This window comes from Myripristis murdjan, chromosome 8 (genome assembly GCF_902150065.1).
Source record: "Myripristis murdjan chromosome 8, fMyrMur1.1, whole genome shotgun sequence".
NCBI lineage: Eukaryota > Metazoa > Chordata > Actinopteri > Holocentriformes > Holocentridae > Myripristis > Myripristis murdjan.
Window position 1 is genome coordinate 14903264 of NC_043987.1, and position 11715 is coordinate 14914978.

The window sequence follows — 11715 nt, forward strand, 5'->3', positions numbered from 1 at the left end:
TCCTTTCACTTTCTTATCACTGTAAACCACATGACTTCAGAGAAATCCAAGTTTCTTGTTGTCCAGTGGGATTCAGCTGACTCAAACTCATTTCATTATACAGCAAAATAGCACCTGATGCCCACTTTAGGTTGAAGATGATGCACTTAAAAACAATCCCAAGTTTGTTTGTTTTTTTGTTTTTTTGTTTGTTTTTGTTTGCTTGTTTTTTTCCCTCCAGGTTATTGTAATACCACAGCAAAATGCCTTCTTTATTTTACAGATATCTGAAGGTTTTCACTAAACCGCTTTATTGTCAAAACACTGGCAGCGAACCTATTAGTGAATATTTCTATAAACTGCAAATAACACATATACACTCTTTTAACACTTTTAACACCGACTGAAACACAGACTGAAAACACTGCTCTGTGCCGAGTTTGGCAGCCATCAGAGGTCAGCTGGCATAGCTTACTTACATCACAACATAGTCATGTTGTGTCCTCATGTTATTTCAGCAAATTAAATAGTTCTGTCTTTACACTGATGTTAGTGAAATTAGGCAAGGCACACCTTGTCAGAAATCTTCATTCATGAGTTGAATCTTCATTCATGAAGCACCCAGAGTGTGAATGTTTTCTTTCCAAACTAACCAGTCTTTAATTCAAAAACATTACATTGCTAGTGTAGACTATCATGTTCCTCTACTACAAATTGTGTCAATGAGTCATGTAATGATGTTACATGAGGACACACACACACACACACACACACACACACACACACAATACACACATACTTACATGCATGCACCAGTGAAAATATATGTTATAGTTTCAACATCCTAAGTCACAACAATGCAATCACATTCTTCGTACAAGTACCCTGGAATCAAAGCTTTGTATTTCTTTTCTGTGATTTCATTTATTATGCACGTATCTTGCTGGGATAGCAGTCTGTTCACATTATTTATATGGGATTCTGTTGTTCCCGGAAATGATGTTGACATCCTGTCGCTGTTCAGCAAAAGTCCAAAGGAAGTGAAACATGCTTTTAGTTTCTGGGAAATCTGGTGAAATGATTGATTTCTAAGATGGGAGAAATACACTGGTTGGATAAATGTCTATCAAAGGATGTCAGAAATGCAGAGAGAAAAAGGTAACTAAAATTGGTGTTGTCCTTGACTAGAGAGGAGTTTTATGTTTATAAAACCATGTGTTCACATTATTTTTATTATTATTATAATTATTTGGTTCTGTGCTCTGCAGAGACAAACTCAGTTTTTGTTTTTTTGTTTTTTTTTTTATGAATAAAAGATTTCTTCTCCAGTGCATTATTTTGACACTACAGAAAATTAGTCACTGCACACTGATTTGTTTGTGAATGTGATGCATCCTTTGAGTAGGAAAATCCTGGTAACATCAGCTGCACCAGCACAAAAACTCCTCAGGCAGATTGAGCTGCAAGGTCTCAGATGAGCTCTCATGCCGTATTGAAATTACTGTAAGTTCATGCGCTGTCTTATTTGAAATGTATTATCACTGTAATAAACCACATGACTTCAGAGAAATCCACAGCTTCTTGTAGTCAGATGGTATTCAGCTGACTAAACTCCTTTCATTATGATATCCAGTTGTTTCAGTTTTCCTTTAAGGCTAAGAGACACTTTCCTGTAAGTATAGTGACCCCTGCTGACCAATTGCTGCCAAATGAAAACCACACATCTTTTCCTCGCTGGCTCCTCCAAAGTGAAGCATCTGTTTCAGACACGTTTCTTTAAAAAAAAAAAAAAAACAAGGCATCATCTTTGTATATAAACATTTTGTCTTCAGCTGGTTCCTGCAGGCCTACTCGGGCATGGATACATAAAACAGAAATCTGCATTGTAAGCAAGAAACAGTAGTTTATCTTCTGCCTTGACCTTTTTCCCCTTTGAACACAGAAATAACCCAGTAGTTTAACTCTAGTGTAAATGTTTGCAAATGCCTTGTTCCCCACAAACTAAGCACTGTCCTCCCTGTTCTTTACCACCTCTTCAATTAGCCAAAGACTGTGGCATAATGGAAGATATGATATTCAACTATTAACATCCTTTCAAAAGAGAATATGTAGCACAAGACAGCACGACAGTGGGCAACTAAAGAAAATTTTATTATTGTTTTTTTTCTTTTTCTTACTTTTTTTTCTTTTTTTTACTGGATTTCAAATTATAGAATCACCGCCATGATTTCCAACCACAGAAAAAAAGAAAGAGAAAAATAGCCAGTCAGTATACAAAGCCTCAGTTAAATGTTCAAATGCTCTTATCAATATTAAAGGGTCACAGTAATGAAAGTGAGATTATGATAGTCCACAGATCCATATGAATTTCTGTGTTCTTCCTTCCTGTTCACATTCAGGACAGTTTCACATGCGCTTGTGTATGTGGATGATTCTGTGGCAGCTCGGACAGCGGTGCTCCACATCTTGACAGGAATCTACGCAGAATGGGATACAGCAACAGAGGAAGCACCTGGTAGGAAGCAGAGGAAACAAAAAAGGGTTTTCTTGAGCCTCACTTTGAACTAAGAAAGGGTAGCTTTACTTTTGTATTTTATTGTTTTTCATACTGGGAGTATCCCATAAGCCAAGCCTGTCTGTCATCAGACCTAAAATAGCCGATCTAATGATATGCCTTTTTTCCAATTTTCTTATTTTGTCCTAACATAAAATATTCCTAAAACAGTATTTCTCAGTTGCTAAAGCCCTAAGCCCTATTAGGTGAGCCAAATGCTCAGTGGTCTGAACCCATTTATTGAATCGATCACTCTTCATGCAAAACCATAAGCACCTTTCAGCTGGTTAGACACAACTTGCAAACACACTCTCACTCACCAAAACACATTTTGCACTGTGATGCACTTGTGTTGTATAATGACAAGCAAAGGTAGCAAAAGTTAAACACAAGTAAAGCACAGCTTAAACACAACAACTCAAAACTGATCACACTTGTGGCTAATGATGTGAGGAAGCCAAGCCAGTTCAGAGACAACTGGTTGTTGAAGGTTGTACGATGGACAGAAATAATCTGAGAGTGTGTGTAAGAGGTGGTTGAGGAGGAAGAGGAGGGGAGTGAAATCAAGTAAGACAAAGAACAGAAATTTCTTATGAAATCCGAGCCACTGTGATAGACCATGCTCTTGTCTGTGGAATGACAATGAGGGAAGCAGGACAAAGACTACAACAAGACTAGAAAAAGATATTGTGCTGTAAAGGAGGCTTCGGGGAAAGTCTGTCACTGTTTGTAGACCTAGTACTGCATGTTTTCTGTTTGTATGAGGTTGGCAGGACAGCTGTGTTCTCCCACACCAAGAGACCCTCATTGCTGAGATGGTCTGTCAGAACAACCATTAAACTGCGTGAAATACAGCAGAAAGTCATTGAAGACCGTGTGAATTTTGAAAGCATCAACAGTGTCAGCCTTTTTACCATCGATTGCATCCTCATTTGCAATAGAATTCACATTAGCAATTGTGCAGAGTGCCCTTTGAGCGCAACTCAGATCAAGGAGCAAAGATTCCAGTATGTACAGGTAGGTGTACATCCAGACACAGTCAGTGTTGATTACTGTAAGTAGTTCATGTGATATGATGTTATAATGTATGTAACCTCAATCAGTTAGCATAGGTCTATCTTTCTGTATCACTTCCTTGGAAAGACCACATGAATATATTTTCATTGATGAAGCTGGGCTCAATCTGACCAAAAGGAAGAGGAGAGGTGGGAACATGATTGGCCAACGGGCCATTGTTGCAGTCCCTGGCCAGCATGGTGGCAGTATCGCGTTATGTGCTGCCATCAATAATCATGGGGTTCTCCACCATCATGTTGTGTTGTGTTTGGGCGAGAGCAGCAGGATCATGAGCAGGCAGGGCATCCTGTCTATGTCAGTGTGTGGGACAGTGTCAGTTTTCACTGCACCGTCAGAGAGTCAGAGAGTGGTTGAACATCAACCAGGAATTCATCAATGTTTGCCTTCCACCATACTCACCTTTCCTGAACCCAGTAGAAGAGTTCTTCTCTTCATGGCGGTGGAAGATTTAAGACTGCTAACCCTACACCAGGGAAAATGTCCTGCGGGCCATGGAACTGGCCTGTGATGACATCGGTGTGGAGGCATGCCAAGCTTGGATCTGGCATGCCAGGGGTTTTTCCCCCATTGCCTGGCCAGGGAGAGTGTGGCCTGTGATGTGGATGAAGCCCTGTGGCCTGACATGATGCTGTGGCTGAATGATTGTAGATACTCTAAGCACTTGAGTTTGATTTTGTTTACACTGTAATGTGCTTCTCATTCGTATTTTTTACTGTATACATGTCCTAAATTCAGAGGATTATTATTATGATTATTTATTTATTTATTTATTTATTTATTTTGCAAAATGCATTCATCCTACTGTAAACAATAAACATACAGCTTCATGTCCTGAGCATTGCGTTTTCCATTTTTTATGTAGTGTGTAATGACTGCTCAGTAGTGTTTTAAATTTTGATTGTTTGGTTTTGCAGGAAGAGTCAGGTTTGGTGAATGGAATCTGAAAATTTGGGTGTTGTGCTTATAGTGGTTTGAAAAGCATGGAGGATCTGAAGGAGATGTGATTTAGCAACTGAGGAATACTGTAAAACAAGTAAAACACCTAGCTTTCTAAAATTAATCATTGCAGAAAATCTACACACATTTAGACAGTTTTGAGATGATTGTAGGTATCTTCAGTTTTAAAGAAAGGATCAGCTAGAAATATTGAATAATACACTTAAATAATTATTTCCCAGTTTGTTGAAACAGATGTTTTCCTTTGCTTTAAAATTAGGATCATGCAGTAAAGAAAGCTTTAATCTGACACCAGTGAGATGAAGTGTCAGATTAAATAGGTAGAGAGATAGATATAGATCTAGATACAGTGCAGTGGGTGTTCTTACCCAAAAAGGGCGAGGCCACCACAGATAGCCCAGGTCAGCAGGCCTGGTGTGTGCTCTGTCCTGGTGATCACTGTCTGCTGGCAGTGGGGACATATGGCCTGGCCCGGGACATCGTGCAGTGATGGCACCACCACCACGTGAGTCACTGGCATGGAAAATAGAGATGTTGACTCTTGGTTGCTCTGTCCTTTTATCTCTTGTACAACCTGAAGTGGAGCATAGGCCCCCTTGTCTGTCCCCATCTGTCTCTGCTTGAGTTGATTAAGATTATAGAACTGCATTAAATGATGGTTTTGATTACAACTGTCATTCACATGTTGATGGACTTCACATTTTATAACAGGATATGAAAGCAAAACCTGAGCACGGAGTATCTTGAAACTCGATTATTTCAAAATCCACATGACACACTGTGTAAATAAGACTTGGTCCTTGACAGTGTTTACTTTAGAGCTGTTAGCATTACTTAATCCATTAATTACATGCAATTAATGTTAAGGTGTATAATATGGTAATTTTTTTTAATCACCTTTTTTCTCCCATCAGTGCACCTGGGAGTTAGGTTAAAAAAAAAAAGTGCCAGCGCATTCGTCACTGTTGTCTGTACACTGTAGCTAACTTTCAGACTGTTTCCAATTCAGACTGTAGCAGTGGGGACACGAATGTGATATTGAATGGTTCTTTTTGCTTTCATTTTCATATATTTTTTAAATATAATTTAAGCGATTTTAGTCCCAGAGTCTGGTGAAAAACCCTTACACTTACCTGAGCCTTGCCCTACCCTATTAGTCCATCACCTGAGAAAGAAGCGTTTGTGCAGACTAAGGTGAGAATGTTTCACAGAAAGAGAAAGACCTAAGACAGAAGAAAAGAAAGAAAATCTAACTGGATGTAACAGTGTGGTGGTCAGTTAGGCAGACATGGTGCTGTCTCCTATTATGAGCAAGTCTACTGTCAATAGCAGTCAAGTAGCCTTGCAATGCCACCTGCATTATAACTTAACTTGAATAAATAGCCTGCACTAAGGTAAATGGAATATTTTTGTACTGCAGTTTTTTTTTTGTAATCTACTGCAGTAAACTAGAGTTCATGAGTTACATTCGTTACATGCGTCACGTTATTTCTCATGTGACCACAACATCACCTTCAAGCTGTGTTTACTGTTTGTCACACTATTTGCAAATCAGCTGTATTTGTATTGTATTTGCATTTTGCCCTCACACTCAGAGAGGAAGCATGCTTGGTATGTCATGCATAAATGCATAAGCACATAAAACATGCATGCATGATCACCAAAAAAAAAAAAAAAAGTCCTGTGCATTATCCCATATATAATAGAATTAACTCTGGTACACCACAAATAAAAATATGAGCATGATCCCTTTTTAGCATCATTTTAGTAGTTCACACAAATATGTGATATATCCTATTCTATTGCACGAAACCAACAGTAAGAAAAAACACTGGAAAATGAGAGACAATATAATGGTGAGGATTACAAAACAAGATATGTGGATTCAATACATATCGACTGCAGAGCACTGGTGCAATGACTTATGCTGGACACATGGTGGGGCAATATGCTATTTAAGTGAATAATGAGGAATCCTCAGTAAGCTCTGACCACAAGCCATAGTGACCATATATGGGACAAACAATGAACAATAGATTCATGTTACCCACACAAGCTACAAATACTGTATTGTTCATCCATTCAAATCAGTTTTGCAGGGAACTGAGGACTTCGCCTACTGCCTTTGTTTTCTTGCGTTCACAAGTATACTTGTGACGGTGTAGAGAACTCTGTTTCAGTCCGATAATGAATGACTATGATATAATGCCCCGTGTGCATGTATGGCTGTGTGTATGTGTGTGTATATGAGTATGAGGGTGGAAATCATGACTTGTTTTCACACATCATTCTCTCCTACCTACACCATCAACATCATCACATCCTGTGGTCTCTCTGACACAGTAACATACCATCTAAAACACGGTGGGTAATAGTTAATCGGACAGGGTGTGTATACGATTATGGTAGTGTGTGAATGAGAGTAGCAAAGTATGTGAATGAAATAATGAGAGCAGGAATGATTTCTGTCCGGAGAAAGATTCCACATATATGGTATAAATGCAAGCATGTGGATGTGTATTGTGATCAATGCTGTCACTTTTGCAAGTATGCATACATGGTTTTTTTTGTTTTTTGTTTTTTTTTTTGTATTTTGATGTAAATGAACTGGATTGGGCAGGATTGGCCTTACCTGTTGTGGGAGGTACAACTGGAGGCGGCTGAACATCTACAGGACCAAACAGAAAAGCAAAGCAGGAAAGGAAAATTCAGAGCTACAAGTCAATGTATCAGTAAGTATGAACAATCCGTAACTCAAAGAAAATATATTTTCCAATATATGAAGTGTCACATTGTTGAAATTTAGTTAGTTATTTCATGTAACACAAACTACAAAAACATCACTGTGTATATATATTTATATATATATATATATATAGATAGATAGATAGATAGATAGATAGATAGATAGATAGATAGATATAGATATATATAGAGAGAGAGATATATAGAGTAAGTAAGTGAGCAAGTAAAAGAGTGAGTTTTGTTAACTAATTTTGAACATTTGAAGAATAAGCATTTCATTAAAATGATTACATCTATTGTTAAATTTTAGCACAGTACCACAGTTTACGACAGCCTCCCTTTGTTAGTTTTTCTCATTATGATTCAGAAAACAATGGTTATGGTTACAGTTAAACACAGCAAATTGCAAATAAATGCTGCTAAAAGATAGTAACAATCTTTAAATTATGCAGTGACGTCAGACACTGACTTCCCACGTATCCAGCTTGTTGATAGGGTGCATTGGAGGCGGGGTAGCAAGGCTGAGGGTACATCCCTGGTGGTGGGGCTGGACCACCATAGGTCAATGGCGGCCCCGGGTAAGGCGGTGCTGATTCTGCTGGCGGGTACCCTTTGTCCATCCTCAAAGATCTTTACTGGAATTAAAAAAAAAAAAAGCATGTAGAGCTACTGACTTTCAGGAGAACAAGCAAAATGGCTTCAATTAGAAAACAGGGTAAGCAGGGTAAATAAGAATAGCGCACTGAGGTCTAATAATGTAGCAAGAAATGAAAGACAGAGCAGAACTGGAAGCAAACATAAAGGCAGACAACATCCTTCAAGATCAACCTTAAGGCCTCGGCATACCCCTAACAATTAATCATGTACTGAGTATGAACCATAGGTGGTGCAGTTTTGTCAACTACACAACTACATTGCACTTCACCAGCTATCAAACTTTATTGCTGTCATGACAAATGTTTGCATAATGGCGTGGTTTCAATACACAGTGAAAGTCTTCTTTTGTAAACAGTATGGAGACATAAGCCACAGCCGGACACACAGCATTAACATTATATTCTAGACTTTGTACACAGTGAGTGTTGAAAAATAATGTTTGGTTATCTATCAATTGCTGACAGAAAAATTATCTTGGCCAAAAAAGAAAAAGGGGATGTGGGAAATGAGATTTTAATGGTTCGCAGAATCAGTCCTCAGAGATATGTCTGTACTGATGGACGTCTTCCAAATGTGTTGAGCAATACTTTCGTTGCATGTTCCTTTGATCAAAATGCCCAGATTAGTTCAGCGTGGCTTACTTAAACACATTAACAGCATCAGGAAGAATTAAGGAACTTCACCATGACCATCCTAGTGGAAACAGACCGATGTTTTCTACAAACGTTCATAAGTCCATATGGTAAGTTTTGAAGTGAATGTGGTGTAAAAATACACCTGCTAACAGTTACAAAAACAGCATTAAAAGAAGTTATACCACAAATGTTACAATGAAGCCTCACTAAATGTACATGGAGCCTGATAATTCAAAATACAGTTTGATTAACAAATTCTTTTAGCACCTAGGCCTACTCCTAATGTTGCTAAAAAACAACACTGAAGTGTTCCACCAGTTTAATGCTTTTTCGTCAGTTTTTTGTTTGTTTTGTTTGTTTGTTTGTTGTTTTTCTTTACTATGCCAACATTTGGGATGATCTTCTTGTTCAGGCGTAGCGGGAGAGCAGCAGTTTACAGAATGTGCCATCTGCTTAACGGGAACGGTCTGGGGCCAGGGAAAGTAATGATGGGGCCTGTGGTTTACTTTTTACACAAACACACATTCTGCTGTTCTCACAATGTTTAAATTATTAAATTTAAACATTAAACCATCATGTCTAACCCACCCTTCCTGTTGTCTGATTTTCTCTATCTCAAGAACCTTTTGTTTTTTTTTTGGTAAGAGACTCTTTTTAGTGAAGAGACCTACATCCATTAGTAAAACTCTGCCATACTGTTCATATTTTTCCTTGTATGGACAGATGTTTTGTCTGCAGTCCGACAGCAGAAGCGGAATGTAGTATAATAATCCATCCTGATGTGTTTCCTCCCCATAGGCCCAGTTAGCCTCTATTAGCATTCTTGTGGCTCATCATAAATCCATGCTAATTAGCGCAACATGACCTGGACTCTGACGCGACTAGGCACTCTTGTTCCAGACACTAATGCATTTGTGCCACACCTACAATATGCTGGTTGTTACGCATGCTAAGTCCAGGCTTACAACATGAAGAAAAACTAATAAAAATTTACTGTTAATATGTTAGCACAGCCCTACTGACTCCATAACAAACTTTAAATGTGTCCTATGCATTATTCAACAAACAGTATCAGCTGGCGCACACATAACTCAGCAGAAATAATAGTTGACAAGATGACCAAAGTCTGAAGTGACGCAGCTGCTTTACTTCATGGAGTATCATTAAGCTGGGATCCCAGCAACTCTTACCCGCTGCTTCCCATCAACAAAGAGGAGAAAGTTGAATGCCCTCGTTTCTGAAGCTGCCTAGTCTTGGGAAAGTCGGAACGAAATATGGAGAAACCGAGAGAGATTGGAAGGAGGAGCACGGAGGGAAAGAGAGAGAGAGGGAGTAACAGTGCTGGAGCACAGCTGATACACTTTCCTAGCGCCTTAAAGTCAGTGAGTTTAAAGGAGATGGGTGGTACAACTGAGAAAGGAGGAACTGTTTGTATTTCCTGAACACGATAAAAGCGCAGCAGAAGTGAAGGAAAAGCAGAAGTGAACAGATGATCTTACTATGTTCAAATCATATGGCACAAAGAATGCTTGTGTGAGGAGTTCAACTGAGTGAAGATGAAATCAGAATGGGAGGGGAAAAGAGAGCGAGAGAGAGAGAGAGAAGTGAAGGTTTCACAGAGAAAAAAGTGCTCATTGTTGACCTAACATAATGTCCCACATCGTTTACATTTTTAGTCAACACCCATGACAAACTCACATTATAATAATCATACATGGATAACATCACATCGGGACCGCTGTCACCGAAGATGACAGAAATAAGAAACAACAGCAAACATATTCTGACTTTAACATATTTTTGTCTTTGAAACCACAGGAGTCAGGAAAGCGTGGTAAACATAGGATGGCACTAATTAAGGTTCCATTCCATTTAATGGATCCTTTCTACTGTGAGTGAGCATGGACAACACCAGGAGCCTGGCTCTGTTAGACTTAAATGGAACAAAACCTTAATCAGTGTCATTAGTTACGCCCGTGTTTAATTTGATGTCATTTTAAAATGGCTACTGTGGAAAAAGTTCTTTAAAATGACAGCCACACATTTCACAGTGGGTTTTGTTTGTGTGAACCCCCCCCCCCCCCCCCCCTTCAGCAGCATTGCCAAAGTACCTCACTGTTTCGTTTCTGTAGAAGATGTGAGGGAGTGGCGGTCAAAACCAAACTACTGTTTTACTTTGACACCAACATTGCAAGTTCAACCAGTGTTATACAGAGAATCATGGGGGGGAAAACAGATCATCCTGTCATCATCTGTATTCTTCTGTAACTGGTATATAAACCAACAAAGTATAATGTGAGATCACAAAAAGTGTCCTGATTAAATACTACTGCATAAGCAGTGCTGAATGCTGAATCCAAAATCTTGTAAAACCCACCATGCAGAAGTGAAGTCAGTGTCACTGGATGCCGTTTTACAAGTTTGACAGCCCTTGAAGCAGTGACAGACTTAACAGGTTCAAGTTGTCACTGTTTGTTGCAACAGAGTGACATGCAAAGAGGAGGAGTTAGTGTACAAAGCTAGATTAGAATGAGTAGATAGAGATTAGATTAGCTAGGGTCCTGCAGTAGGGTCATGTCTGGGTAATGGCCATGCTTCAGTGAAATCTAAGCAGCTGTGATGGCAACCCAGTGGTCCAACCTATCAAGTAAAATGTAAATCCAAAGTGCGCAGAGAAACTGGATGTATGGGAACTGAAAATAAAGAAGAACATCCAAAATCCATAACAGAGGTTATTTTAACTAAAGGAGGCATCACATACAGTGTAGGGTAGAAGTGTTGTGTAAAACAGTTGCAACCAGCTTAACTACATTATTGATTATTTTGAGGTACTTAGTAAAAATGTGTCTTTTCCAGGAGGCATTGACACCTTTAAAGTTGTGTGTTCTTTTAAGCAGGCCAATACCTTATACTGTATGTTGCACTTATATACTTCCTTTCTGGGGGGCTTGACAGAAAAGACACTGATCTTTGAGATAATGGAACAGCAACAGGTTCTGCATAAACCACGAAAGCCACGATTAGTATCAGCATGACTGACTGTGGGGGAAAAAAAAAAAAAGTAGCATATTGAACATTTCACTTCTGCTGTCTTGAGGAACTGCCTGTCAG

The 11715-nt window shown here is 38.9% G+C and overlaps 1 protein-coding gene across 1 annotated transcript; it reads right to left on the reverse strand.

Annotated features, from left to right (window-relative positions):
* Positions 1-2111: 2111 nt before the first annotated feature.
* LOC115364181 (lipopolysaccharide-induced tumor necrosis factor-alpha factor homolog) lies at positions 2112-10077 on the reverse strand. Its single transcript, XM_030058640.1, has 5 exons — positions 9795-10077; positions 7782-7947; positions 7200-7235; positions 4936-5080; positions 2112-2491 (listed from the first exon to the last, which is right to left on the reverse strand). The coding sequence occupies exons 2-5, from the start codon at positions 7930-7932 to the stop codon at positions 2386-2388; spliced, it is 438 nt and encodes a 145-aa protein (XP_029914500.1). The 5' UTR covers positions 7933-7947; positions 9795-10077; the 3' UTR covers positions 2112-2385.
* Positions 10078-11715: the final 1638 nt, after the last annotated feature.

Coding starts and splice junctions, on each gene's coding strand:
- LOC115364181 (XM_030058640.1), bottom strand. CDS start 7,932: ATGGACAAAGGGTACCCGCCAGCAGAATCAGCACCGCCTTACCCGGGG. Junction 5,081..7,199: donor AGTTGTACCTCCCACAACAG/GTAAGGCCAATC, acceptor TTTCCATGCCAG/TGACTCACGTGGTGGTGGTG. Junction 2,492..4,935: donor GGTGGCCTCGCCCTTTTTGG/GTAAGAACACCC, acceptor GCTTCCTACCAG/GTGCTTCCTCTGTTGCTGTA.